The sequence below is a fragment of the Desmodus rotundus genome, chromosome 2 (assembly GCF_022682495.2).
Source record: "Desmodus rotundus isolate HL8 chromosome 2, HLdesRot8A.1, whole genome shotgun sequence".
Taxonomy (NCBI): Eukaryota; Metazoa; Chordata; class Mammalia; order Chiroptera; family Phyllostomidae; genus Desmodus; species Desmodus rotundus.
The window spans coordinates 52,721,959-52,748,000 of record NC_071388.1 but is presented as its reverse complement, the minus strand read 5'-3'; the positions used below and the strand labels follow the sequence as shown (position 1 = coordinate 52,748,000).

The window sequence follows — 26,042 nt, the reverse complement described above, 5'->3', positions numbered from 1 at the left end:
AGGGGGACGTTTCTTCTTGAGCGCAGCCATATCAAGTGTTCAGAATTTCTGATGTATAAGAACTTTTTTATTAATATCTACTTCAAATGCTATCTTCCTTATCTTCAGGCCATTGTCTTGTCTACAGGGAGATTTAGAATAATTTCCTCCCTCCATTACATTCTCTTCCTTGAAGGTATTTTATAATTGATGTGCATGTTGCTCTCTCTTTCTGAGGCCTTCTTGTTTCAGGCAAAATATATTAAATGTCTCTAGTCCTCTGGATCTCATGTCATGCCACTTTTCTCTTGTATCACCTCAGCATGGAGAAAATAAAGGAGCATTAATTCTAAGTTGGCATCCCAGGGATAAAAACCAGCCTAGTTATAGTTTTCCACCTCCCACTGTGTGTCCAGTTTCTATTTTTATTAATGAATGAATAAAGATTTGGAAATTTAGAAATCTAGATGATCCAGTAAATATTATAAAAGTAGACCACTAAAATTTTACATGTGTGATTTAAATATTTCTGTAAAAATAACCCAATCACTATGTCTTTGACTTACACTTGCTCTCATCAAAACTGTTTATTTGTCCTGTTACCTGATATAACAGGGCTCATAAATGGCTTACAGTTCTTGTGTTACCCAAGAGAAACTTTTCATTGTAATATTTTACCTTGCTACTTGTGCTTTTATTTACTTTTCTTTAGAGTCTACATCTCTGTTTTTATGAATGTTACCACACTTTGATTTGATATTTTAGCATAAAATTTTAATTAGCATATTGTTATCAAAAAAGAAAAATAAAACAGGAAAAAAGCAGGCTTTAATAAGTTAGTTTAGATTTTGGACTTTGTAAAAGTATTTACTCAGGCTAGAATAATTCTTCAATGTTATTTATTTATTAAGTTTCACAGGTCCTTACTTTTTTTTAAATTGTCATCTGACACATTGGATGTGCCCAGGAAGATTTTTTTTTAGATGTACGCATCATTATTCTAAAATTTTTATGGAAAGGCAAAAGAACTAGAATAGTTAAAATAATTTAAAAAATGAAATGTAAGTGTCACCTACTCAATGCCTATTATAAGTCTACGGCAACAAGACAGTGAGCTGTTAGCAGAAGGGCAGACACACGTCAGTGGAACAGAACGGAGAGCCTGCAAACAGCCCCACAATGCACCCAACTGACTTTTTGACAGAGGCACAAAAGCTATTTAATGGAGCGATTAAATATCCATAGGTGAAAAAATGAACCTCAATCTTATAGAAAAATTAATTTAAAATGATCATGGACTTAAGTGTAAAATGTGAAGCTGTACACCTTTTTGGAAAAAAGATTTAAAAACATAGGGGAAAAACTTTGCTACCGAGACCTAAGCAAACCTTCTTAGACTTGATTTCAAACACATGAAATAAAAGCAAAAATTAACAGATTAGGGTTCATCAATAAAAAGCTACAAAGTAGGAGGAAATGTTTATAAGCTGTATATCCATCAAAGGAGTATATCCAGAATATTTAAAGAACTCTAAAAATTTAACAATCAAAAAATACAATAATCCAATTACAAAATGAAGTAAAGATATGAAGAGACATCTCGCCCAAGAGGGCCCAAAGATAACAAAAGCACATTTAGAAATGCTCAACATTGGCCCTGGCTGGTGTAGCTCAGTGGATTGAGCACCAGCCTTCTAATCAAAGGGTAACCTGTTCGATTCCCAGTCAGGGCATATGCCTGGGTTGCGGGCCACCCATTAGGGAGAGGGTAAGAGGCAACCACATACTGATGTTTCTCTCTCTGTCTTTCTCTTTCCCTGCCCCTCTCTCTAAAAATAAATAAATAAAATCTTTTTAAAAATGTTCAACATCATTAATCATTAGGAAAACACAAATTAAAACCACAATAAGCTATTACCATACATACACCTATCAGAGTGACTAAAATTTTAAAAAAATATAGTCACAACACCGAATGCTGGTGAGGATGCAGAGAAACTGGATGACCTATATTGCTGGTGGGAATGTGAAATGATACAGCCACTCTGGAAAACAGTTCAGTAATTTCTATTAAAAATATACAAACACCATAAGTCTCTGTGCAGTTTTGGGAATTTATCTCAGAAAAATGAAAATTTTTTATTTACCCACACTCCAGCCTTATTTGTAATAGCCCAAAACTGGAAACAACCCAGATGTCCTTCAATAAATGGATGATTAGACAAACTGAAACATCCATACCATGGAATACCCTCAGTAATAAAAAGGAACAAACTATTGATATATTCAGCAACCTGGATAAATATTCAGAGAATTACGCTGGGTGAAAAAACTCAATTCCAATTTCATCTAATAACATTCTTGAAATGGCAACATCATAGAAACAGAAAATTGATTACTGGTTTTCCAGAAGTTAAAGAAGGAATTTGGCCCTGGCTAGTGTGGCTCAGTGGATTGAGCACCGGCCTGCAAACCCACGGGTTGCCGGTTCAGTTCCCAGTCAGGGCACATGCCTGAGTTGCAGGCCAGGTCCCCAGTAGGGGGCATGGGAAAGGCAACCACACATTATGCTTCTCTCCCTCTCTTTCTCCCTCCCTTCCCCTCTGTCTAAAAATAAATAAATAAAATATTTAAAATATATATTTTTTAAGAAAGAGGGAGTTTGGAAGAGGGCGTGTGTAGAAAGGAAATAAACATGGTTATAAACGGAGGACAGGAGGGGTCTTTGTGCTGAAGGGAATGTACTGGATCTTGCCTGTATCAGTGTCAAATCCTGGTTGCAATATCGTGCTAGAGTTTGCAAGGTGTTATCATTGGGGAGAAAGAGCACACAGTAAGTTTCTGTTATTTCTTACAACTGCCTGTGAATCTACTGTTATTTTAAAATAAAAAATTTAACTTAAAAAAAGTAAATGTGTTTGTTAGAAAATTATAAAGATAAAGAGGTAAATTCAAATGAGGGAACAAGGCTTGTGAAGATGTTTATTTCTTCTCTCTCTCTCTCTCCCTCCCTCCCTCCCTCCCCCTCTGTCTTTTGGTTTTCCCTCAAAGGTCTACGAGGAGCCATCGCGTTTGCCTTAGCTATTCGGGACACAGAATCTCAGCCCAAACAGATGATGTTCACTACCACATTGCTGCTGGTGTTCTTCACAGTCTGGGTGTTTGGAGGAGGGACAACCCCCATGCTGACGTGGCTTCAGATCAGGTGAGTGGCACTGCTGAACTGCTGAAGTCCTGAGGAAGCGTGGCTGCGCTGTTCTAGTTCTGATGTCGCCGACTTGGTCCAAAGTACAATGACAGGTTCTGGCACTACATTTCCCTGGGGAAAAGCTGACTGTCAGTCACAGGTGAAACTATGACCTATCACCAACTGAACTGACTTTTCAAGGAGTCCTAGAAATCTCAGGGCGAGGTCTGTTTACAGTCTATCCCTACAAATAAATTACCTATTAATTCCTCCATTCAACACTATCTATTAAGTGCATTGTGACAGGTTATAGAGTCGAGTAAGACACAGTTCTCATTCTCAAGACCCTCACACTCTAGTAGGATTTATTCAGAAAAAGCAGTAATACCAAGGACAAAGTGAATCTGTTTTGTTTTTAATTCCTCACAGCACTTAAGATAGAACTAGGGACATGAGACGTGCTCAAACATACTTGATTAGTGTGCCATATGTTTAGCCAGAGGGATGCTATAGACACAAAATAGACAATTTCTCAGAGGAAAAGGGAGTCAAGGATTCAGTAAGAGGCCCTCCAGGTAGCATTGTCTGGAGGATGATTGCTATAAACCTGAAGTATGAGTGCAGTGGACAGTTTGACAAAAATGAAAAGCCTGTGACAATTGCAAAAATGGGTAAATCTATTTTTTAATGCTACTTTATTTAAGTGTTTCTTTGATCTGGATTATCATTTTGATATTCCAGACAACAATGGTACTTTGGGTAAATCACATTGTATTTCTCAAAGCCATACATCTTATTTTTTTTAATTTTATTGTTGTTCAAATACAGTTTTCTGCCTTTCCCCCCCATCTCTCCTCCCTACCCCAGCCATCCCCACCTCCCTCCCCTGATCCCACCCCCCTTGGTTTTGTCCATGTGTCCTTTATAGTTGTTTCTGTAAACCCTTCACCCTTTTCCCCCATTATCCCCTCCCACCTCCCCTCTGGTTATTGTCAGTTTGTTCTTGATTTCAATGTCTCTGGTTATATTTTGCCTGCTTGTTTGTTTTGTTCATTAGGTTCCAGTTAATGGTGAGATCATACTGTATTTGTCCCTCACCACCTGGCTTATTACACTTAGCATAATGCTCTCCAGTTCCATCTATGCTGTCGCAAAGGGTAGGAGCTCCTTCTTTCTCTCTGCTGTGTAGTATTCTATCACGTAAGTGTACCATAGTTTTTTGATCCACTCATTTGCTGACAGGCACTTAGGTTGCTTCTAGCACGTGGGTATTATAAATTGTGCTGCTATGAACATTGGGTGCATAAGTTCTTATGGATTGGTGTTTCAGGGCTCTTAGGGTATATTCCCAGCAGTGGAATTGCTGGGTCAAAAGGCAGTTCCATTTTTAGTTTTCTGAGGAAATTCCATACTGTTTTCCACAGTGGCCACACCAGTCAGCAATCCCACCAACAATGTACTAGGGTCCCTTTTCTCCGCATCCTCTCCAACACTCGTTGTTTGTTGTCAAAGCCATACATCTTATCTTGATCAAACACACAATCCCTTACTGGTCCCCGCCCATTCTCTGTAAGGCAAATTCATACCCACATCTGAAAGAAAAAGATGCATCTGACTGGAAAAGGACTTCCAAAATGATTCCTATAGACAAGGATTCATTCCTTGTCATATTGGTGCTGGACACTTAGTAGGATTGAACAAATAATTGCTACATGAACATTTAAATGAATATTACCTCAAATATAATTTTCTTTTTTAATTTAAAAGATATTTATTGTTTATGCTTTACAGTTGTCCCAATTTCTCCTCCTTTGCCCCCTTCACCCAGCCCCCACTCACTCCCTCAGACAATCCCCACACTATTTTCCATGTCCAGGGTTCAATTGTATATGTTTTTTGGCTACACACTTCACCTGCTTTCAACCAGTCCCCACTTGCCCCATCCCCTCCTATAGCTGTTGGTCGTGCACATTTCTATGCCTCTCATTCTGTTTTGCTCATTAGTTTATTTTGTTCATTAGATGCCACATATAAGTGAGGTTGTATGGTATTTGTCTTTCATTGACTGGCTTATTTCACTTAACATAATAGTCTCTAGGTCCCCCTTGCTATCACAAAAAGTAAGAGTTCCTTCTTTTTTACTGCTGCATAATATTCCACTCTGTAAGTACACCACAGTTTTTTTTTATCCACTCATCTACTGATGGGCACTTAGGCTGTTTCCAGATCTTGGCTATTATAAATAATGCTGCTCTGAACATAGAGGTGCATACATACTTTTGAATTGGTGTTTTGGGATTCTTAGGATATATTCCCAGAAGTGGAGTTGCTAGGTCCAAAGGCAGTTCCATTTTTAACTTTTTGAGGAAACTCCATACTCTTTTCCAAAGTGGCTACACCAGTCTGCGCTCCATTTAACAGTGCATTAGGGATCCCTTTTCTCCACAACCTCACCAACACTTGTTGTTTGTTGATTTATTGATGATAGCCATTCTGGCAGGTGTGAGGTGATATCTCATTGTGGTTTTAATTTTCAGCAATTTGATGATTAGTCATTTGAGCATTTTTATTATGTCTATGGGCTATTTGTATGTCCTCCTTAAAGAAGTGTCTGTTCAGGTCCTTTGCCCATTTTTTAATTGGATTATTTGTCTTTGTGTTCTTGAGTCATATAAGTTCTTTATATATTTTGGAAAACCCTTATCAGATGTATCATTGTCAAGTATGTTCTCCCATACAGTGAGTTCCCTTTTCATTTTGATGGTGGTTTCTTTATTTGTACAGAAGCTTTTTAATTTGATGTACTCCCATTTGTATATTTTTTCATTTGTTTCCCTTGCCCTAGGAGATATATCAGCAAAAATATTGCTATGCAAGATATCTGAGATTTTATTGCCCATAATTTCCTCTAAGATTTTTATGGTATCATGACTTACATTTAAGTCTTTTATCCATTTTGAGTTTATTCTGGTTTATTCTGGTGATCTAGCTTCCTTTTTTTTTTTTTTTTTGCATGTGCCAGTCCAGTTTTACCAATACCATTTATTGAAGAGACTGTCTTTACATGCCATTTTATGTCCTTCCCTCTTTTGTCAAACATTAATGAACCATAAAGGCATGGGTTTACTACTGAGATCTCTCTTCGTTTCCACTGCTCTATATGCCTGTTCATATGCCAGTACCAGGCTATTTTGATTACAGTGGTTTCATAGTAAAGTTTGATATCAGACATTGTGATACCTTCAACTTTGTTCTTCTTTCATAAGATTACTCAGGCAATTCATGGTCTCTTTGGTTCCATATAAATTTTTGAAATATTTGTTCTAGAACTTGAAATATGCCATTGGTATTTTAACAGGAATTGCATTGAATCTATAGATTGCTTTGGGCAGTATGGACAGTTTAATGATGTTAATTCTTCCAGTCTATAAACATGGTATATGCTTCCATTTATTTATGTCTTCTTCAATTTCTTTCTTTAATGTCCTATAGTTTTCTGAGTACAAATCTTTTACCTCCTTGGTTAAATTTATTCTTAGGTACCTTATTTTATTTTTTTGCAATAGTAAATGGTATTGTTTTCTTAATTTCTCTTTCTGATAGTTCATTATTAGTGTATAAAAATACCATTAATTTCTGTATCAATTAATATAGAAATGTATTAATTTCTGTACATTGATTTTGTATCCTGTTAATTTGCCAAATTTATTTTTTAGGTCTAGTAGTGTTTTGGTGGAGTCTATAGGGTTTTCTATGTACAATATCAGGTCATCTGTGTAAATGACAGTTTGACTTCCCCGTTTTTGATTTGGATACTTTTATTTCTTCTTTTTGTCTGACCACTGTGGCTAGGACTTCCAGTGCTATGTTGAATGGGAGTGGTGAAAGAACACATCCCTGTTTTGTTACTGATGTTAACAGAAACACTTGTAGTTTCTGCCTATTGAGTATGATATTGGTGGTGGGTTTTTCTATATATGGCATTTATTGTGTTGAGGTATAATCCATCTATTCCCAGATGGCTGGGAGCTTTTATCATAAATGGGTGCTGGATTATATCAAATTCTGTTTCTGCAACTAGTGATATGATCATGTGATTTTCATCTTTCATTTTGTTTATGTGATAAATCACATTTATTGATTTGTAAATATTGTACCAACCTTGCATCCCCAGGAAAAATACTTGATCATAGTGTATGATAGTTTTAATGTATTGCTGGATCCAGTTTGCTAATATTTTGTTGAGGATATTAGCATCTATGTTCATCGGGGATATTGGCCTATAATGTTTTTTATTTGTTGTATCTTCATCTGGTTTTTGAATTAGGATAATATTGGCTTTGTAAACAGAGTTTAGAAGTCTTCCCTCCTCTTGAATTTTTTGTACTAGTTTGAGAAGAATAGATGTAAGTTCTTATTTGCATGATTGATAAAATTTGCCTGTGAAGCCATCTGGCCTAGTACCTTTGTTTGCTGGGTGTTTTTTGATTACTGCTTTAATTTCATTAGTTGTTATCTGTCTTTTCAGGTTTTTTTCTTTTTCCTTATTTAGTTCTGGAAGATTGTATGTTTCTAGAAACATCCATTTCACTGAGGTTGTCTAATTTCTGGCATATAGTTGTTTATAGTATGTTCTTATAATTTTTTGTATTTCTATTATATCAGTCATTACTTCTCCTCTTTCATTTCTGATTCTGTTTCTTTGGGACTGCTCTCTTTTTTCCTTGATGAGTCTGGTTAAAGGTTCCTCAATCTTGTTTATCTTTTTAAAAAATCAGCTTATGGTTTTATCGATTATTTTTTTTTTAGTCTGTTTGTCATTTATTTCCACTCTTATCTTGTCTTTTTTCTTCCTTCTGCTAGTCTAGGCTTGCTTTTTTATCCTGGTGTATAGTTAGATTGTTTATTTGAGGTTTTTCTTGCTTTTTGTAGTAGGCCTGTAATACTATGAACTTCCCTCTCAGGACTTTTTTACTGTGTCCCATAGATTTGGGGTTGTTGTGTGTTCAATTTCATTTGTTTCCAGGTAGGTTTTATTTCTTCCTTGATCTCATTGATAATGCATTCATTATTCAATAACATGCTATTTAGCCTCCATGTATTTGAATGCTCTTGAATTTTTTTATTGAGGTTGATTTCTAGTTTCATGCCACTGTAATCTGAGAAAATGCTTGATATTTTAATTTTTTTGAATTTTCTAAGACTTACTTTGTGTCCTAACATGTGGTTTATATTTGGGAATGATCCATGTGCACTTAAGATGAATGTGTATTTTGCTGCTTTGGATTTAAATGTTCTGTAAATATGAATTAAATCCATTCAATCTAGTGTGTTGTTTAAAGTTGTTATTTCCTTGTTGATTTTCTGTCTGAAAGATCTATGCATTGGTGACAGTGGGTGGTAAAATCCCCTACAATGTATTGCTGTCAATCTCTTCTTTAAAGTCCACCAAGATTTTCTTTATATATTTAAGTGCTCCTATGTTGGGTGCATATATGTTTACAATGGTTATATTTTCTTGTTAGATCAATCCTTTTAGTATTATGTAGTGATCATCTTTGCCTCTTATTATGGCCTTCTTTCACAGTTTATTTTGTCAGATATAAGTATTGCTACCCCACTTTTTGGTCTCTGTTTGGATGGTATATATTTTTTTTCATCCCTTTACTTTCAGCTTGTGTAAATCTTTTGTTCTGAGGTGGGTCTCTTGTAGACAGCATATACATGGGTGGTCATGTTTTCTTATCTATTTAGCTATACTGTCTTTTGATTGGAGTGTTTAATCCATTTACATTTAAGATTATTATTAATAGCTACTTATTTGTTGCCATTTTTTCTTTATAACTATGTTCCTCTCTATTTCTTATTCTTAAAGTACTCCCTTTAATATTTCTTGTAATGCTGTTTGGTGGTAATGGACTCCTTTAGGTGTTTGTTTGTTTATTTTGTCTAGGAAGCTCTTTATTTCACCTTCAGTTTTAAATGATAGCTTTGCTGGATTGAGTAGTCATTGTTGCAAATACTTGCTTTTCATTACTTTGAATACTTCATGCCAGTCCCTTCTGGCCTGAAGTTTTTCTGTTGAGAAATCAGCTGTCAGTCTTATTGGAGCTCCCTTGTAGGTAACTGACTGTTTCTCTCTTGCTGCCTTTAAGATTCTCTCTTTGTCTTTAAACTTTGACATTTTAATTATGATGTGTCTTGGTGATGAGATCTCTGGGTTCATCTTGATTTGGGCTTCTGTGCTTCCTGACTCTGTGTGACTTTTTCCTTCACCAGATTAGGGAAGTTCTCTATCATTATTTCTTCAAATGGGTTTTCTATCCCTTGTTCACTTTATTCTCATTATGGTACCCCTATGATGTGGATATTGTTATCTTTCATGTTGTTTCAAAGTTCCCCTATTCTCACTCTTTTTAAGTCTTTTTTTCTTTTTATTGCTCTGATTGGGTGTTTTTTTCTACTTGTCTTCTAAATCATTGATTCAATCTTCTGCCTCATCTAGCCTACTTTAATCCCTTCTAGTGTACTCTTCATTTCTGATATTGTATTTTTCATTTCTGACTGGTACTTATTCATAGTTTCTATGTCCTTTTTAATGCTGATGTAGTTTCCATAAATTTCCTTGCAGTTCTCAGTAAGTTCCTTGAGCATCCTTAAGACCTTTATTTTGAATTCTATGTCTGATAAATTGCTTGCCTCAATTTCATTTATTTTTTTTTCTGGAGATTCCTCCTTTTTTTATTTGGGGGTTGTTTCTTTGTTTATCTATTTTAGTTGTCTCTTTGCATTTGTTTCTATGTATTAGATAGATCTGCTTTGACTCCCATTCTTTGTGGGGTGTCCTTATGTGGTAGGATCCCTTAGGGACCCAGTGGCACAGTCTCCTTGTTCTCATGAGCTGGATGCTCTTCCTAGACACCAGCATCATGTGTCTTGTGTTTATCATGTGGGCTCTCCTGTTGTAATTGGGGCTTAATTGTTGTTGGCTCATTCATGGGTGCGATCTTCTCTCTAGCTGGCTGAGAGGCTCAACCCCAACCACAACTTGCAAGGTGCTGACAGAACAAAACAAATCAAAAGAAAATAAAAACAAACAAAAACAACAATAAAAGAGAAAAGAATAAGAAAAGAGATAAAGAATATTAAAAGAAAAAATACACAAGGACAAAAGGAAAGAAAAAAGATTATGAGAGAAAAGAAGAAAAAAACAGTAAGAATAAGGAATAAAAAGAGAAAAATAGAAAAAAACAACAAAGAATAAGAAAAGGAAAGAAGAAAAACAGTAATAAGAGGAAAGAGTAAAATAAAAGATAAAGAAAAATAGTAAAAAGCTATGAAAAAGAAAAATATAGAAAATAATGAAGAAGACCAAAGTGGAATTCGTCTCAGCAGAGTGTAATCCCTGCCTGCTGAAATCTTCCTTTGGATACTGCTCCAATGTCGTATGAAGCTGGTGTATACTGACATCACATGCTGTCCAGGTCTGGCACTCAGCAGCCTCTTTGAAGCTACAAACAATCCAGTTTTTGGTTGCCTCTGCTGAGCTTGGCTGCACATGGGAGAGGCCAAGCTGTGCTCCAAGCCCAGCTTTTACTAGCACAAGGCCCAGGGCTGGGTCAGCAAAGGTCCCAAGGCACCACAGGATCTGCCTCTCCCTGCCTCTGCCAGCCAGCCAGCTGTCAATCTTAATCACTAAAATGTCTGTTTCTGAAAGGACTTCTGATGGCATTGGGAAGTTGGGACCCCTGAATCTGCCATGATGGGGAGGTGCCATTCAGACTTCAAGGAAGATGGTGGGTGTGTTCCACCACCCCATAGCTACATGTCTGAGTCTGTTCTGGATTATTTCCCTGAACTCAGCAGGGTGGATTTCCTTGTAATCTGGCAGGTGGGGCCTCTGGAACCCAGAATTTGGGTCTGCTGGAAACCAGGAGGGTTTCTATTGACTCTCCTATAAGTCGGAAGCACCAGTCCAGTTCCCATGAAAGTGTAGGAATGGCCACACCCCAAATCCAGTCTTTGTCACCCCTTGAGTCTGCCTATATTGCTGTCTCCTCAGCAGAGGAGAGACAGGATTCCAGAGGGTGGGGTAAGCAATATCCCAGGAGGTGGGGTAAATTCTTTTCCCCAGGCTGATTCCCCTGTGAGGGGCTTGCTCTTTTCAAGTAAAATGTGTGCTATGATACTAGGGGATGACCTCACACAAGGATCCTGGCACCCACTCCCCTACTTCTCTCCCCAGTGCTTCCCAATGCAAACTCTCCTCAGGGGACTCTAGTTCCCACCACCCTCCCTTTTCTGGAGCTCAGCGTGAGTGTCTGAGAAGGAACACTTGTGTTTTGGCACCTTAGAAAAAATGCTTGTTCTCCAGCAGATTCTATCTCTCCCTAGCAGACAGAAACCCTGCCACCTTTTACCACTGGATGTTACCTGTGTGGCTGATCCCAGCTCTGGCCTCCAGGCTGAGGATCCCACTATGGGGTCCAGACTTCATTCCTTTCATGGGGAAGCTTCCAGAGCTTCCATAACCTTAGTCTGCCCTGTCTGGGCCAGACTACTTTATGACCCTGTCATTCCTACCAGGCCTGAAGTGATTTCTTCCCACCCTTGATTAAAAGTCTCCTCTTCAGGTAGTCTCCGGTTGGTAATTCCAGGTAACTGTTCCCTATTTAGTTTTATTTTCAATTTGGTTCTGGGAGGAGGTTCAAGAAAGGTCCTCCTACTTCACCTCCATCTTGCATCTGTAATTTTTCTTTTGTTAAACATTTACTGATCATTTATACCCATTTGACAAAGAAGAAGCAGAAGCAGGAAGTTTAGTATAAGAAAACTTGTGCCTAAACTGCCTAAACTAGGCCAAGTGTCTGTGCACTAAACCAAATTCAAGAAAAAAAGGACCTCTTGATGTATTGTGAACATCGACTAAGCTCATCAAAGGACTTTGACAAAAGATGAATGGAGGGTGTTATGAAATGCTTGTTGAATTATTTTCTAGGCATAAAAATATGACCTGCAATTTCTTTCACAGTGGTGGCTACCCATAAGCTCTTACGGATGAAAATACATACTGCATTAAACTCTAGCACTGGGTCCCCTGTGGACCGTTAGTAAGATAGTGCTGTGTTCAGGTTTCTGGAAAATAAAATTCAGCAGGTGGATTCATTCATGGAAAAAGTAGAGCTTAGAAAACAAAAGTTAGAGGATACCAATCCCCATAAGATAAAAGTATCAAATGCCCTATCAGGTAAATTAGAATATTCAGAAAATAAAATGGTGATGTCAACATTTTCTTAAAGTAATATAATATAATAACATAGCATTTTTTACTGTTGTATTTCATGATCCTGAAGAGGTTCCCCAAACAGTAACATGTTTTATCCTAAAATGTTTACCTAGTTCTCTTATAGTGATTTCTGAAGGCGTCCATTCACTTCACATAGATGTCATAGCGTATGTGGTCTCTTAATAATCAGGTCATCAGGGAGGAGGAAGTATAGTAATGGGGCTTTAGGCAGGTTAGAACAATTACTCAGGTTATAGGACAGGGCCCAATAAGGAAGAATATTGATGTCAACCACAGCCTCCACAAGTGAGGGGTTTAGATCAACTTAGTCAGTGATAGTATGGCCTGCACAGGGTCAAAGCCTGTGGTCACCAGATCAAGGAGATGTCCCAATGGAAATTGGCTCCAAATGGCCCAACTGATTCAGTGTCAGGCTTGGCCACCAGCCAGGAAGGGAGAGGAATAAAGGTGGAGGTTGATGTATTTAGGGAAAGGAGTTAACAGGGCTCCTTTAGTCTCGTAGGCAATATGGAAATCTCTGCTGGGAACTAGAGTGTTAATCTGAAATCAGGGCAGAAACCCAGCTGGAGAGAACAGAGACCCAGTCATGAGGAAATCAGAGGAAGAAACTGAAGTTTACAGAAACCAGAGTACCCAGGGAGGTAGCCCAGGCGGACTGCATACAGGCAGCAAGGCAAAGTTAAAACCAATGGCCCACAAACTTGAGTGAGCACCAGATGCAACTGGAGAGCTCATTAACCCAGACCACTGGGCCCTGCATGCTAGTAGTCTGGGTCAGGGCCTAAGAATGTGCATTTCTACCACATTCTAGGCAATGCTGCTGCTGCTGCTTCCAGGACCACTCTTTGAGAACTTCCTAACCCCAAGTGGGAATGGGGCTAATATTAATTACAGCCAGATTTTATTGGGGCTCCCTAGAGCCAGGCACATCTGAGACTTCAGTTTAAACTCCTTAGCACTCGTACTAGAGGAAGGCAGGGGCTAACTTGAGGAGTAAGTGTCACTGCACATTGATTAAGGGGAGGGAGATAGAACATGATACAATAAACATAAAGGAGCAGGACTATAACTTAGCATGTATGCAAATGAACATAAATCTGGCTCACCCATGTTATAGTGATGCCAGCATGTGCTCTACTTCTATCATGGTTTAGGACGATGTCAAGGAAATTCTCAATTCCATTGTAGATGTTTAAATGAAAGTTGTCTACCTTTTAGATTATATTTAACAAGGCCTTCCTTATTTACAGGAAAATGTTTCATTAACCAACTTCCATATCAGACTCTTTCCAGAACATAAGCAAATTGGAGCTTTAAAAAAATAACATTGTGGAAACCCAAGAGGCAGAAATACAAATGGAACATTGAATGCGCTCAAGCACCCTCACACAGTGTGTGATTTATACACCTGGCACTGTCTTTCCTTCTTCATTATTTTAATTGTACATTTTTTTCTGCTTAATTGCAGGTAGGTAAATTTGCATTACCAAAAATTTGAAGGTTTTTATTTCTATAAAATTTGCCATTTAGTCACAAACTACTCTAGTCCAATACAGACACAATGTTTTATATAAGGTAAAAAGTTACAGTGTTACTATGAGTTGCACTTGGATGGAAATGACGTTAAAACAGCAGTGATCCTGTGCTGAGAGAAACTCAACATTTTTCCCTATAAACAAATTGTCCATTGAATAAGTCTTGTTTTAGGCACAATCAAATTTTTGTCCCAAAGCTGTTTTATTCTATTTTTCAACAATAATGTGATATTTTAAGGCAGCATTTGAAATTAATTACAGATCTTTTATTTTAAAAATTCTAGAGAAAAAGAGTAGACTGCTCCTGTATTATCTCGAAGGTATGCATGTCAAAGAAAGCAGAATGGTTCCATGATGAGGACCTGGGATTTCCTTCCTTCTGTGGAATACATTGATACTGGAGGTGAGGAAAACCCAGCTTTCAGTCTCCAAGGAGGAGCTCTGGTGTTAGCCAGAAAAAACAAAAGCTTTGCCCTATAGAAGCCAGTAAACAGCATTATCACCAAACGATTACACATGCTCACAAATAAACCTCAAAGACCCGCAAGGCAGAGCCTCTTGGTCAATGGTAATTAATTTGGGGTGGTGACCCCATCCTTGGTTTAGGGTAGGGCAACACATGGTGCTAACAAAATGCACAAAAATGGAGCCTGTACCACAGTGCAAACCTTTCCTGGGCTCCCCAGGTAGGAGCGCTGGACCTATCTCTTCAAAACATCTAAAGCGCAGTCAGCAAGTCTTGCTCAGCTGAGCAGGACAGAACTGGTGTTCCAGATCATGCCTTCAGCAAGATGGCTTCCACAGCCTCCAGATTTGGACTTCTAACATCTCAAACAGTAACAACCAGTTTTATTGAGTAATTATTTTGTGCCAGATATTAGATTATGAATTGTAAGGCACATAACTTTCCTATAAGTCAGCCTCTAACCTGTAAAACGGGGATGATAATAGTAGCTGCCTCGTAGAGTGGGTGGGGCTTGGGAATGTGGCCCAGCGTCACACACTTTTGGGCTGCAGAGCCACACTCCAGCCCAGGCAGCCTGAGCCCAGGGCATGCACACCCAGCTCTTCTGCCACCCTGGAGAAATGAGTTTATCCCTGAAGCCTGCAATCTACCCCGACTAACAAATCCTCTGGGGAAAAAGAGATGTGCTTTTATAACTAAGACTAGCCTGTTAAAACAAACACAGGAAGTCTTCATCAATCATGAGTGATTGGGTTGACTTGTTCGGGCAGCACAGAAATTTTCTGGTGCAGCTTTCCTGTTTGACCGAGAACAGTTTGAGGTAAACAAGGCAGCTATAGTCCAAAGCAGCCAAGTTTGTTTTCCTCGGTAGGAATTTGGAGGGATGGGAGGTTGTCATTCTCACACCCATCTCCCAACCTATTCAGGATCTTAAGTCAGATGGGTATTGGCTTCTTTCACAAATCAAACAAAAAAATCACACACACTGGTTACGTCCATTGCAGAGCAAACAACTTTCCATGAGTGCATTGTCTCCATTGTCATTATTTTAGTTAAATATTCAAATTCCATGTTTGGTTTATAACCCATCCCCATTATATACCATCCTAGAATGCTTTCTTTATCATTTATATCCACTGGCTACAAAGTTTTTAATAACAGCCATGATAAGAATGCACACAAAGGTAAATAGGGAAATGTCCTTAGAAATATTTTTAAATCTTAAACAACAGCAGAGTTAAATACACCTGCTTACAGAATTTGTTTATTACTAAATTGTGGGGCAGATCAATTTAATATAATGGAGGAATACATATAATTAATTTCCTCAATATCTAGCTGTGTTGTCTTTGGTTTTCTTTCTTGTATCCAGTTTCATGAATGATTAATGAGTTGCTTCTTTGGTTATTAACAGAGCAAATCAGCATACACACTTTGGAGGTAGGTGGTGTGAATCCCAACCCTCCTTGCTATCTTACTAGCGATAGGAACTTGAGCAATAAATTCAATGTCTCTATGCCTCAATTTTCTTATTTGTAAAATGGAAACAATAATAACTACCTCTTTAGATTGTTGTAAGGATTGCATTGCAGGTATAAAGAATTTAGGGCACACAGTAAGTGGGCAGCTATAACGATGTTGCTATAACGATACTCAGGTGACCAACCATGAGCCTTTTGTCATCCAAACGTTCTTTTATTGCCTATTTATACACACACATACATACAGATAAAGTGTTATTAATTAATTGTATTTGTGAAAGCATGGCTTACATGAAAAGTAGAAAGAAATAATGGTCTTTGGGGAGATTAGTTTATTTTAGGTAATAACTAGATTCATCAATTTTATAGCTAGTTCCTATTTCTGAATTTGAAAGTATAAACTTCTTAAAGAAAAATGCTCACAAAAAGCATAATATTTATCCAACAGCTCAGAGAGATTCTTTCTAGAACTTGCTTCTAGTTCCTTCTTAGTATAGTCTCTGCTTACAGTCTTTTCTGATAATTAGCACCATTTTAGCAATATAAATCAATTTTATTATTTCCCATTGATTTGGTACCAATTTCTATATTTTGCATCAATTCATATCAGTTGACAGGCCTTAGAAATGCCCTCTGTCATAAAACATAGAAAATCAATTTACTCATTTAAATGTAGACTTATACTTTATAGTCCCTACCCCAGCCCTCATTTAAAATGATGTTCTAATTTCCATAGATTTTTTCTAAAAATTGTTACATAACTTTAAATATATATTGCCCAAGTCAATCTGTTTGACATATTCTACTAGAGATATTGGATGATTCTAGTAACCTACGAGGTATCCTAGGTTTATAATCAGTATTATGAATTAGCTTGTAAATTTGCTTCCAGTGCCATCTGGGCTCTTTAATATGCCTTCTTTCTGTGTACAGAATCTTTTCAGTTCCAGAGATAATAGTCTTTGTCTTGACAACTGCCAACAATCTTCCGCTAGCCATGTTCTTGTTTATCTTCTCCAACACGCTCTTGAGAACATCAACATCAATAAGCTCCATCCATTTATTAAGTTTACCAAACAGTGAACATCCTGCTCTTTTGAAGAGCATTTGTTAGCCTGTTATCATAAAGTATTATCCAATGTAGGTGCTTATTTAAGAAATAATTTTATCTTTAAGTAATAGATGAGGTCTGAAAGTAAATTTATTATTATTTTTTACATTTTTGTTGTTTCATGGGTTTTTTTTAGTGTAGAAGGGTATTATTACCACAAAACTAACATCTGTGGCAGGTACATACAATTGATGCAGAAAACACTGCACAATACAGATAGATTAAACAAAATAAGTTCAAAATAAGGCTTTACATATTTACCAAATGTGATGCAGTACTCGTACTTACAACAAATCATCTCAATAAAAGTACTTAATTTTGGTTTTCTCACTTCAGAGGGCTGCAAACAATGATGCCAAAAGCATTTTACTAAAATAACTTTGATGTTTTTCATACCAGAAGGTAAGATTCTACTCTACTAATGGCTGAAAGAAGTGGTGGATGGCAGAAATTTGACCCCATTTGTGAATACTCTCAAGCTGGAATTAGCAAAGTCCAGCGTGAGCCTCTAACCAGCACCATCAACATCATCTGACAAATTGCTAAAAGTGCAGTTGCTTGGGCGCTGTTCCAGACATTCTGATTCAGAAACTCTGAGTGCGAAGCTCCATGATGTGTGTTCTGATAAGTCTTCCTGGGGTCCTGGTGCATGCTGAAGTTTGAGAACCAGTGTCTTGGTCTGATAATGGAAAGAACCAGTGTTGGAGAAAATAAGCTTATCTCCTCTAAGAACCTGAACAGAATCCCCAGGGTTCCTCCATACTGCTTTTAAACTCTTCAACATCCTGTTCCTCTCTATCCAAAAATTAAATTCAAGCCCACTGATTTGCACATTTCTGTCAGAATTAATCCTTTCTACTTCACCATATCTCATCTGTGAAGTTGTAGATGTTACTATGTTAGCCAAAGCAATATGAAAAAAGGACTCCTGAATTTTCTCCAGGTTATAACCACCAACTCTGTAGTGGCCCCAACAACACTATGAAACAAAACAGGTCAGGAGGAGTGCATCCTGGGCAAGGAATGGTTCACACCTCTCAGCAAGAACTATCAGGGAATTTAAAATCTTTCTGTGTGACTGACAAGTAGAAAGCCACATGTCTCCTTTGAGTCAGATCTTGTTCTATTTTTTTCTTTATTTAAGCCATTTTTTTATTTTTCAATTACAGTTGACATACAGTATTACATTAGTTCAAGTGTACACTCCAGCGATTACACATTGCATAACTTATTAAGTGATCATCCCGATAAATCTTATACCCATCTGACACCACACATGGTTATCACAATATTGTTGACTATGCTATACTTTACATCCTTGTGACTATTCCATAACTACCAATTTGTACAGTCTTAATCCCTTCATCTTTTTCACCCATTCTCCCAACCCCTTCCCATCCGGCAACCATCAAAATGTTCTCTGTACCTATGAGTCTGTTTCTGTTCTGCTTGTTCATTTATTTTGTATTTTAGATTCAATCATTGATAGATATGTGTTTATTGCCATTTAATTGTTTATATTTTTTATTTTTTATTCTTCTTAAAGAAAACCCTTTAACATTTCATATAATACTGGTTTGGTGGTGCTGAACTCCTTTAGCTTTTTTTGTCTGGAAAACTCTTTATCTGCCCTTTTATTCTAAATGATAGTTTGCTGAGTAGAGTAATCATGGTTGTAAGTCCTTGCTTTTCATCACTTTGATTATCTCTCACCAATTCCTTCTGGCCTGCAAAATTCAAGTTGAGAAATCAACTGACAGTCTTGTGGGAGTTCCCTTCCTTTTGCAACTTTTCAGATTACCTCTTTGTCTTTAACTTTTGGCATTTTAATTGTAATGTATCTTAGTGTGGGCTTCTTTACGTTCATCTTGTTTGGACTCTCTGCACTTCCTGGACATGTATGTCTATTTTCTTCACCAGGTTAGGGCAGTTTTCTGTCATTATTTCTTCAAATAGGTTCTCAATTCCTTGATCTCTCTCTTCTCCTTCTGGCATCCCCATGATGGACTGGTACGGTTGAAGTTGTCTTCATTTGTGAGGGGGGTTCTTTTTTCTTTTTGCTATTCTGATTGCCTGTGTTCTACTTCCTTAAATGCCAAATTGCTGATGTGATTTTTGGCTTCATGTACTCTACTGTTGATTCCCTGTAAATTATTTTCTATTTCAGCTAGTGTATCCTTCATTTCTGACTGTCTTTTTTATGATTTTAATGTCCTTTTTTATGCTGTCGACATTCGCACTAAGTTCATTGAGCATCCTTATAACCAGTGTTTTGAATTCTGTATTTCATAGATTGCTTGTCTCCATTGTGTTTAATTTTTTTTTTTTCTGGAGTTCTGTTCTTTCATTTGGGACATGTTTCTTTGTCTTCTCATTTGGGCAGGCTCCCTGTATTTGTTTCTATGTATTAGATAGAGCTGATGTGTCTCCCAGACTTGGTAGAGTGGTCTTATACTCCACCAGAGGTGTCCTGGAGGGCCCAGTGGCACTGCCTCCTGAATCAGCCAAGCTTGGCACTCCAGTTGCACCTCCCACTTGTGGTCCTTGTACACTTTCCTGTTGCAGTTGAGCCTTAATTCCTATTGGCACATTAATGGGAGGGATTTACCTCCAAGTTGATCAGCTGTAAGGACTGGCTGCAATCACTGACTGCCATAGAGATGAGCTGTACAGGGACCCACCCCACAGAGCAGGACTTATTTCATCAGAACTCTGGTGCCCACTGAGCCCACCCCTTGAGTGTGTCCCTCGTGGAAGTGATTTGGTAGTACTTTGACATGGTCTGAAGCTGTCCACTAGGTACACTGGCTCTGGGACCTCTTGGGAGGTTCAGGCCAAGGTCAGCTACTGCCTATGTTCTTCTCAGGGCCACCCAGCATGAGCTACTAAGCACTCTGCATAGGGCTATTTTTGCTGGGCTTGGAGGTACCCGGGAGCACCCAAGATGCAAACCAAGACTGGCTGCTGCTAGTGCCAAGCCTGGGTCTCCTTAGTGTATACAGGGCATGCAGAAGTCAAATGATGCTTATCTGGGAGATTTTAGAAAAGTTTGAAGCATGAGCCAATAATCTCCTTTCATATGGAAAAGCCATTAGAAATAGCTTGGGTGGGCTTGCAAGTTGAGGGGGACAGGGTCTCAGGGAAGCACCAGGGTGGGGTGAATGGTGTGAGCCAGGCTGATGGAGACTCAAATATGGTATCTGCCTGCTGACTTTGTGGAGGGAGGGCTCAGCAAAGGAACAGTGGCCTCTGCCAATACTTCTGGCTGGCAGAAAGCTGCCCCTCAGCTCGCGCCCTGATGCCGGACAATTCATTTCCTCTCTGGTGACTTTTAAGCTGTTGTCCCAGTGCTGGAGCTCAGAAGGAGTAAGTTAGAGTAAGCCCATTCATGGGCCCTGTAAGAGAAACTTCCTGGGACTTCTGGAGTCCTCTGATTCACTCGGTCACAATACCTGCCAGTTTTTACAGCCAGACATTATGGAGACTTCTCTTCCTGGCACTGGAACCATGGGCTGGGGCTGGGGATGGGGCTGGGGCTGGAGCTGGGGCTTGGTCTGGAGCTGGGACCCCATGCTCCTCTGGGAAGTTCTCTGTAGCTGAAATATCCCTCCTAATTTTTATCCAATCCACCACATGGGTGTGGGACCAGCCCATTTTGTATCTCTGTTCCTCATTTCTGGTCAAGATGGAATAAACATATTTACTCTCCCATGTCTTTTCCACTGACTGCAACTAAAAGCCCTGGACAGAATACATGTACCAGTTTTCTAAGGACTCTTAAAAATAAATGGTAACAGACAGGTTTGAGAAGGAAACCAGCATACAGAGTACTATCAAACCAGTAGTGAATTTTTCATCTTTTCCTTCTCTGGAATCTTTTGACCTGGGTTCTAAGGCAGTTCAAAGATTAGAATTATGCATCAAAGAAGACAGAAAAAAACTGCAAGATAAATTCTCTGCATTTGACACAAGGAATAGGAAAGGGGACCCCTGTAGGTTAGAAGAGTAAGGAAAATGCCCTGTGTTTGTTTTTGTTGTTTAATTCATTCTCTCTAGTCCCAATATTGGGCAATCCTGAAATAGCAGTATGATGATGGCAGCAATAGCTGAGCAGACCCCTGAAATTCCAGCCAGAGGTACAGAGGTCCTGAGACCTTAGGAATAATTCCCATTGTATTTTTTCTGTCAATCCTCTCACTACTTGAGCTTGGAAGCTGGCACCATATAATGGAAAAATCATGGAAACATAGCAGTGTAGGGAAACTAAGCTAAAATCCCAGGCTTTGGTAAAGATAAAAATATGGAGAAGATTGTGGAGTGGGGGAAGTATAAGAAAGTGACCCAGTAAAGTTGTATATAAACTTCTGGGCTCACCCCAAGTTGGGGATGCATGCATCCAACCTTAAATTGCATGCCAACAACTTTGCGAAATGAACAGCAAGGCAGAGCAACACTCAAGTCCCAGGTTGAACAATGGATGGCACACATGTGGGACAGATCTGAATAAAACTGCAAGGACTTCGACACTGAACTGATGTTAGAACCACAGGCAAAGAAGGCATCATGGGCCTAATGTGGTTGATTGCCTGATAAAACAAAATATCGACACTCTTCATAGGGGAATTCTGTTTCACTTAACATATATGTTGATAGCTTTAGAGTCATTTAACATAATTTTCAAAATTTTCAGGATAAATCCAAACTTACTCAGCACATGAAAACCAGAAAAACCTTAGTATCTCACAAAAGAAAAGATGATCAACAGATACTAACCCCCAAATGACACAGATGTTGGAATTGAGTAAATGCAATATAAACAAATAGAAAAATGGAAAAAAATATAGGCAGAGAAATGGAGTCTACAAAAAGTACATAAACAGAAGTTTTAGAACTAAAAATGCAATAACCAAAATAAAACATTCACTGGACTGCATCAACAATAAAATAAAGTATGACACTTGAAAAAGTCGGGGAACTTGATGATGGATAATGGGAAATTATGCAATTTGTACAAAAGTAAGAATGGAATTTTTCACCAGCAGGCTAGCTTTAAAAAAAAAAAAAGGAATTCCTTTAGATGGAAGATAAATTATATTAGAGGGGAACTTTGAACAATAGGAATGAAGGAAGAGCCACAGAAATGGTAAATATCTATTTAATATAATAAACTACTAACTACTTTTTCTCTTAAAATCTTTTAAGTACATATGATTGTTGAAAGAAATACATTTTCTTATGGTGAGTGGGTGAATGGCCCTGTGAGGTGGTAAGTTTTCCAAATTCCTCCTGAGTGGTAAAATATTAGTTCAAAATAGGCTATATAAAATTTAAAAACTTATATTATAATTTCTAGATCAACCCCTGAAAAACTCTAAACAGTAAGAAATAGTACTCAAAAGTCCAATAGATGATAAGGGATACAAAACAAATAAAAATAACCCCAAGGAAGGTAGGAGAGGAAAAAGAGGGAGAAACAAACAGAAAACAAGTAATATGAAGATAGACCTAAATCCCAATATATCAATTATATCAATAATTACATTAAATCCAAATGGCATAAGGACATCAATTAAAAGAAAGATTGTCAAAGTGGATAAAAACAAGATTCAGCTATATACTGATATGCTGTCTCTAAGAAATACACTTTAGCCCTGGCAGGTGAGGCTCAGTGGATTGAGTGCTGTGCTATGAACCAAAGGGTTGAAGGTTTGACTCCCACTCAGGGCCATGCCTGGATTTCGGACCAGGTCCCCAGCAGGGGGCGTGTAAGAAGCAACCGCACATTGATGTTTCTCTCCCTTTCTTTCTCCCTCCCTTCCCCTCTTTCTAAAAATAAATAAACAAAATCTTAAAAAAGAAATACACTTTAAATATAACAATATAAGTAGGTAAAATATAAAGAATTTAAAAAGATGTACCATGAAAACTAAACCGAAGCAGGAGGGGCCATATTTATATCAGACAAAATAGTCTTCAGAGCAAGAAAGTTTCTCAGGGATTAGGAGGACATTGCGTAATGATAATAAGGTCAACTTACAAAAAAGACATGACTGTATAAGATGTGTATGAATATAGCAACAATGACTTAAATACATTACTTGTAAGACCGAAAGAAGAAATAGACACATCCACACTTAGAGTTGGAAATTGCAGTAATCCTTCCTAAGTAATCGGTATAACAAGTAGACTGAAAACCATCAAGAGTACAGAAGAACTGAACGATGCCATTAATCAACTGACATTTTATTGACATTTATAGAACACTCTACCCAACAGTAGCATCATAATACACATTTTTTTCAAGTGCACACAGATACAAAAAATAGACAATATCCCAGATCATAAAACAAACCTTACAAACTTAAGAGAATTGAAATCATACCATGATTTCTGACCATACTGGAATTAAATTAGAAATTAATAACAGAAAAAACAACTGGAAAATCTCCAAATACATGGAAATTAAACAACACAATTCTACACAATCCATGGTTGAAAGATAAAAACTCAAGGGAAATTAAAAAATATTTTGAAGTAAAGGAAATGAAAATATAAACACATCAAAAATTTGTGCGATGCAGCTAAAGCAGTGCTGGGGAATAAATTTGTAGCACTAAATGTTTCTATTAAAAGATAAGGAAATTCCCAAATCAACAATCTAATCTTTCAGGATTAGAAGATTATAAAGGTAAACTAAATTCAAAGTTAGCAAAAAGAAGGATAATAAAAGATTTGAACAGAAATCAGTGGAACTGATATTAGAAGAACAATAGAAAAAAGTCAATAACCAAAATCTGATTATTTGAAAAATCAATAAAATTGGTAAAATTCTAGCCAGACTGACTGACAAAAAAAAAAAATCCAAATCACCAATATCAAAAATGAAAGTGTGGCTCAGTTGGCTGGAATGTCGTCCTGTAAACCAAAAGGTCCCCAGTTTGATTCCCAGTCAGGTCACCTACCTAGGCTGTGGTTCGTTCCCCAGTGGGGGTTCATACCAGAGGAAACTGATGTGTCTCTCTCATAATAATGTTAATCCCCCCCTCTCTCCCTACCTTCTCCTCTCGCTAAAACTAATCAGCATGTCCTTGGGTGAGATTTTTTTTAAAATATTTTTTAAAAACGAAAGGGAAATATCATGACAGACCTTAGGGACATTAAAAGGACAATTAGGGAATTCTATGAACAACTTCATGCACATATATTCAACAGAATGGAAGGTATGCCACAATTCTTGACAAACTGCTAAAAGCCATTCAAAAAGAAATAAACTGAATCATCCTATATCTACAAAAGAAGTAGAAATCATAGTTTAAAAGTTTCCGAAAAACTAAACTATAGGTCTGCAGGGTTTCACTGGCAAGTTATTCTCTGAAAAATAGATATAACACTAATTGTAAATAATCTTTTCCAAACAATAGAAAAGGAAAATTTTCCAACTCATTTTAAGAGGTCAGAATTACCCAAATACCAAAACCAGGAAACAATTTCACAAGAAAGGAAAGTTACAAAGCAGTATATTTCATGAGCATAGCTGCAAAGATCCTCAACAAAATATTAGCCAATTAAATCCAGCAATGCATAAAAAGACTAAACACCACAACTATGTGTGATTGATCCCAAGAACACAAGACCAGTCCAATATTCAAATATCAACCAGTGAAATCTATCATACTAACAGGTAAAAGAAAAGCATGATCATATCATTTGAAACAGGAAAAGCATCTGACACAAAGCAACTTTCTCTTAGCAAACTTGGAAGTAGAAGGAAACGTTCTTAAACTAATGAAGTATATCTACAAAAACCCAAAGCTAACGTTATATTTAATGATAAAAGACTGAATGCTTTCTTCCTAATATCAGGAATAGGACAAGAATCTCCAGTTGTATTCAACATTGTACTGGTAATTCTAGGCAGTGCAATAAGGCAGGACAAATCAGTAAGATTAATACAGATTGGAAAAGAAGAAATATAACTTCTCAATTTGTAGACAGTTGTTTATATAGGACCAAGTTATATACAAAAAAAAAACCTTCTAAAAATAAGTGAGTTTAACTAGGTTCTAGGATACAAGGTCAACCCTCAAAAGCCCAATGTACATCATGAACAACTGGAAACAGAAAATTTTTTAAAATACTAATAATAGTCAAATAAATTTAAACATGTAAGTATATATAATCAACCACATTCAGGATCTGCATACTGAAAACTACCAAATGCCAATAAAAAGAAATCAAGAAAGACCTAAATAAGTGGAGAGAAATATTGTGTTCATGGGTCGAAAGACTCTATGTACTTAAGATGTCAATTGTCCATGAACAGGACCATAAAGATAATGCGATTCTAATCACAATTCCAGCTGGATACTTTGTAGAGACAAGCTCATTTTCAAATGTAGAAAAAATACGAAGGGACTAGAATAACTAAATCAAATTTGAAAAAGAAGAATTAAGTTATAGAACTCACATTGCTTCATTTTAAGATTCACTACAAAATTGCCATACGAAGAAATGTGTTATCTTTGAAGGGATAGACACATAGATAGACTGAACAGAAGACAGTCCAGGAACAGACCCACACGAATACGGCTTATTGATTTTAAGAAAGATGCAAAGGCAATTTAATGGAATGGGGATTTTATTTTCCACATTTGGTATTGAAATAATTGAATATCTGTGGCAGGCAGAATTCTAAAATTCTTCCTAACATTTTCTGCCCCTTCTCACCCTGGCACACACACCCTGCATAATCCTTGTGAGTGTAAATATTACAAATTTTACTCCCATGCTTAGGTTCCATTATATGGCACAGCTGACTTAAAATAGGGAGATTATCTGGACATGCTGACATGAGCTTTTTTTTTTTACAAGTAGAGCGTTTTCTCTGGATGGTCATAGAAGAGGGATTCATAGATTGAAAACGTAAGGATTTAATGCACCCTTGCTACTTGAAGATGGAGGTAGCCATGGGGCAAG

General features: G+C 37.5%; 1 protein-coding gene across 1 annotated transcript in view; it reads left to right on the top strand.

Annotated features, from left to right (window-relative positions):
• The window catches only part of SLC9A9 (solute carrier family 9 member A9), a 520,093-nt gene that overhangs the window by 329,459 nt on the left and 164,592 nt on the right, over positions 1-26,042 (top strand). Inside the window, exon 12 of the mRNA XM_024556352.4 lies at positions 3,031-3,184. Within this exon, the coding sequence (XP_024412120.2) occupies positions 3,031-3,184 (154 nt within the window). The remainder of the gene's footprint in view (positions 1-3,030; positions 3,185-26,042) is intronic.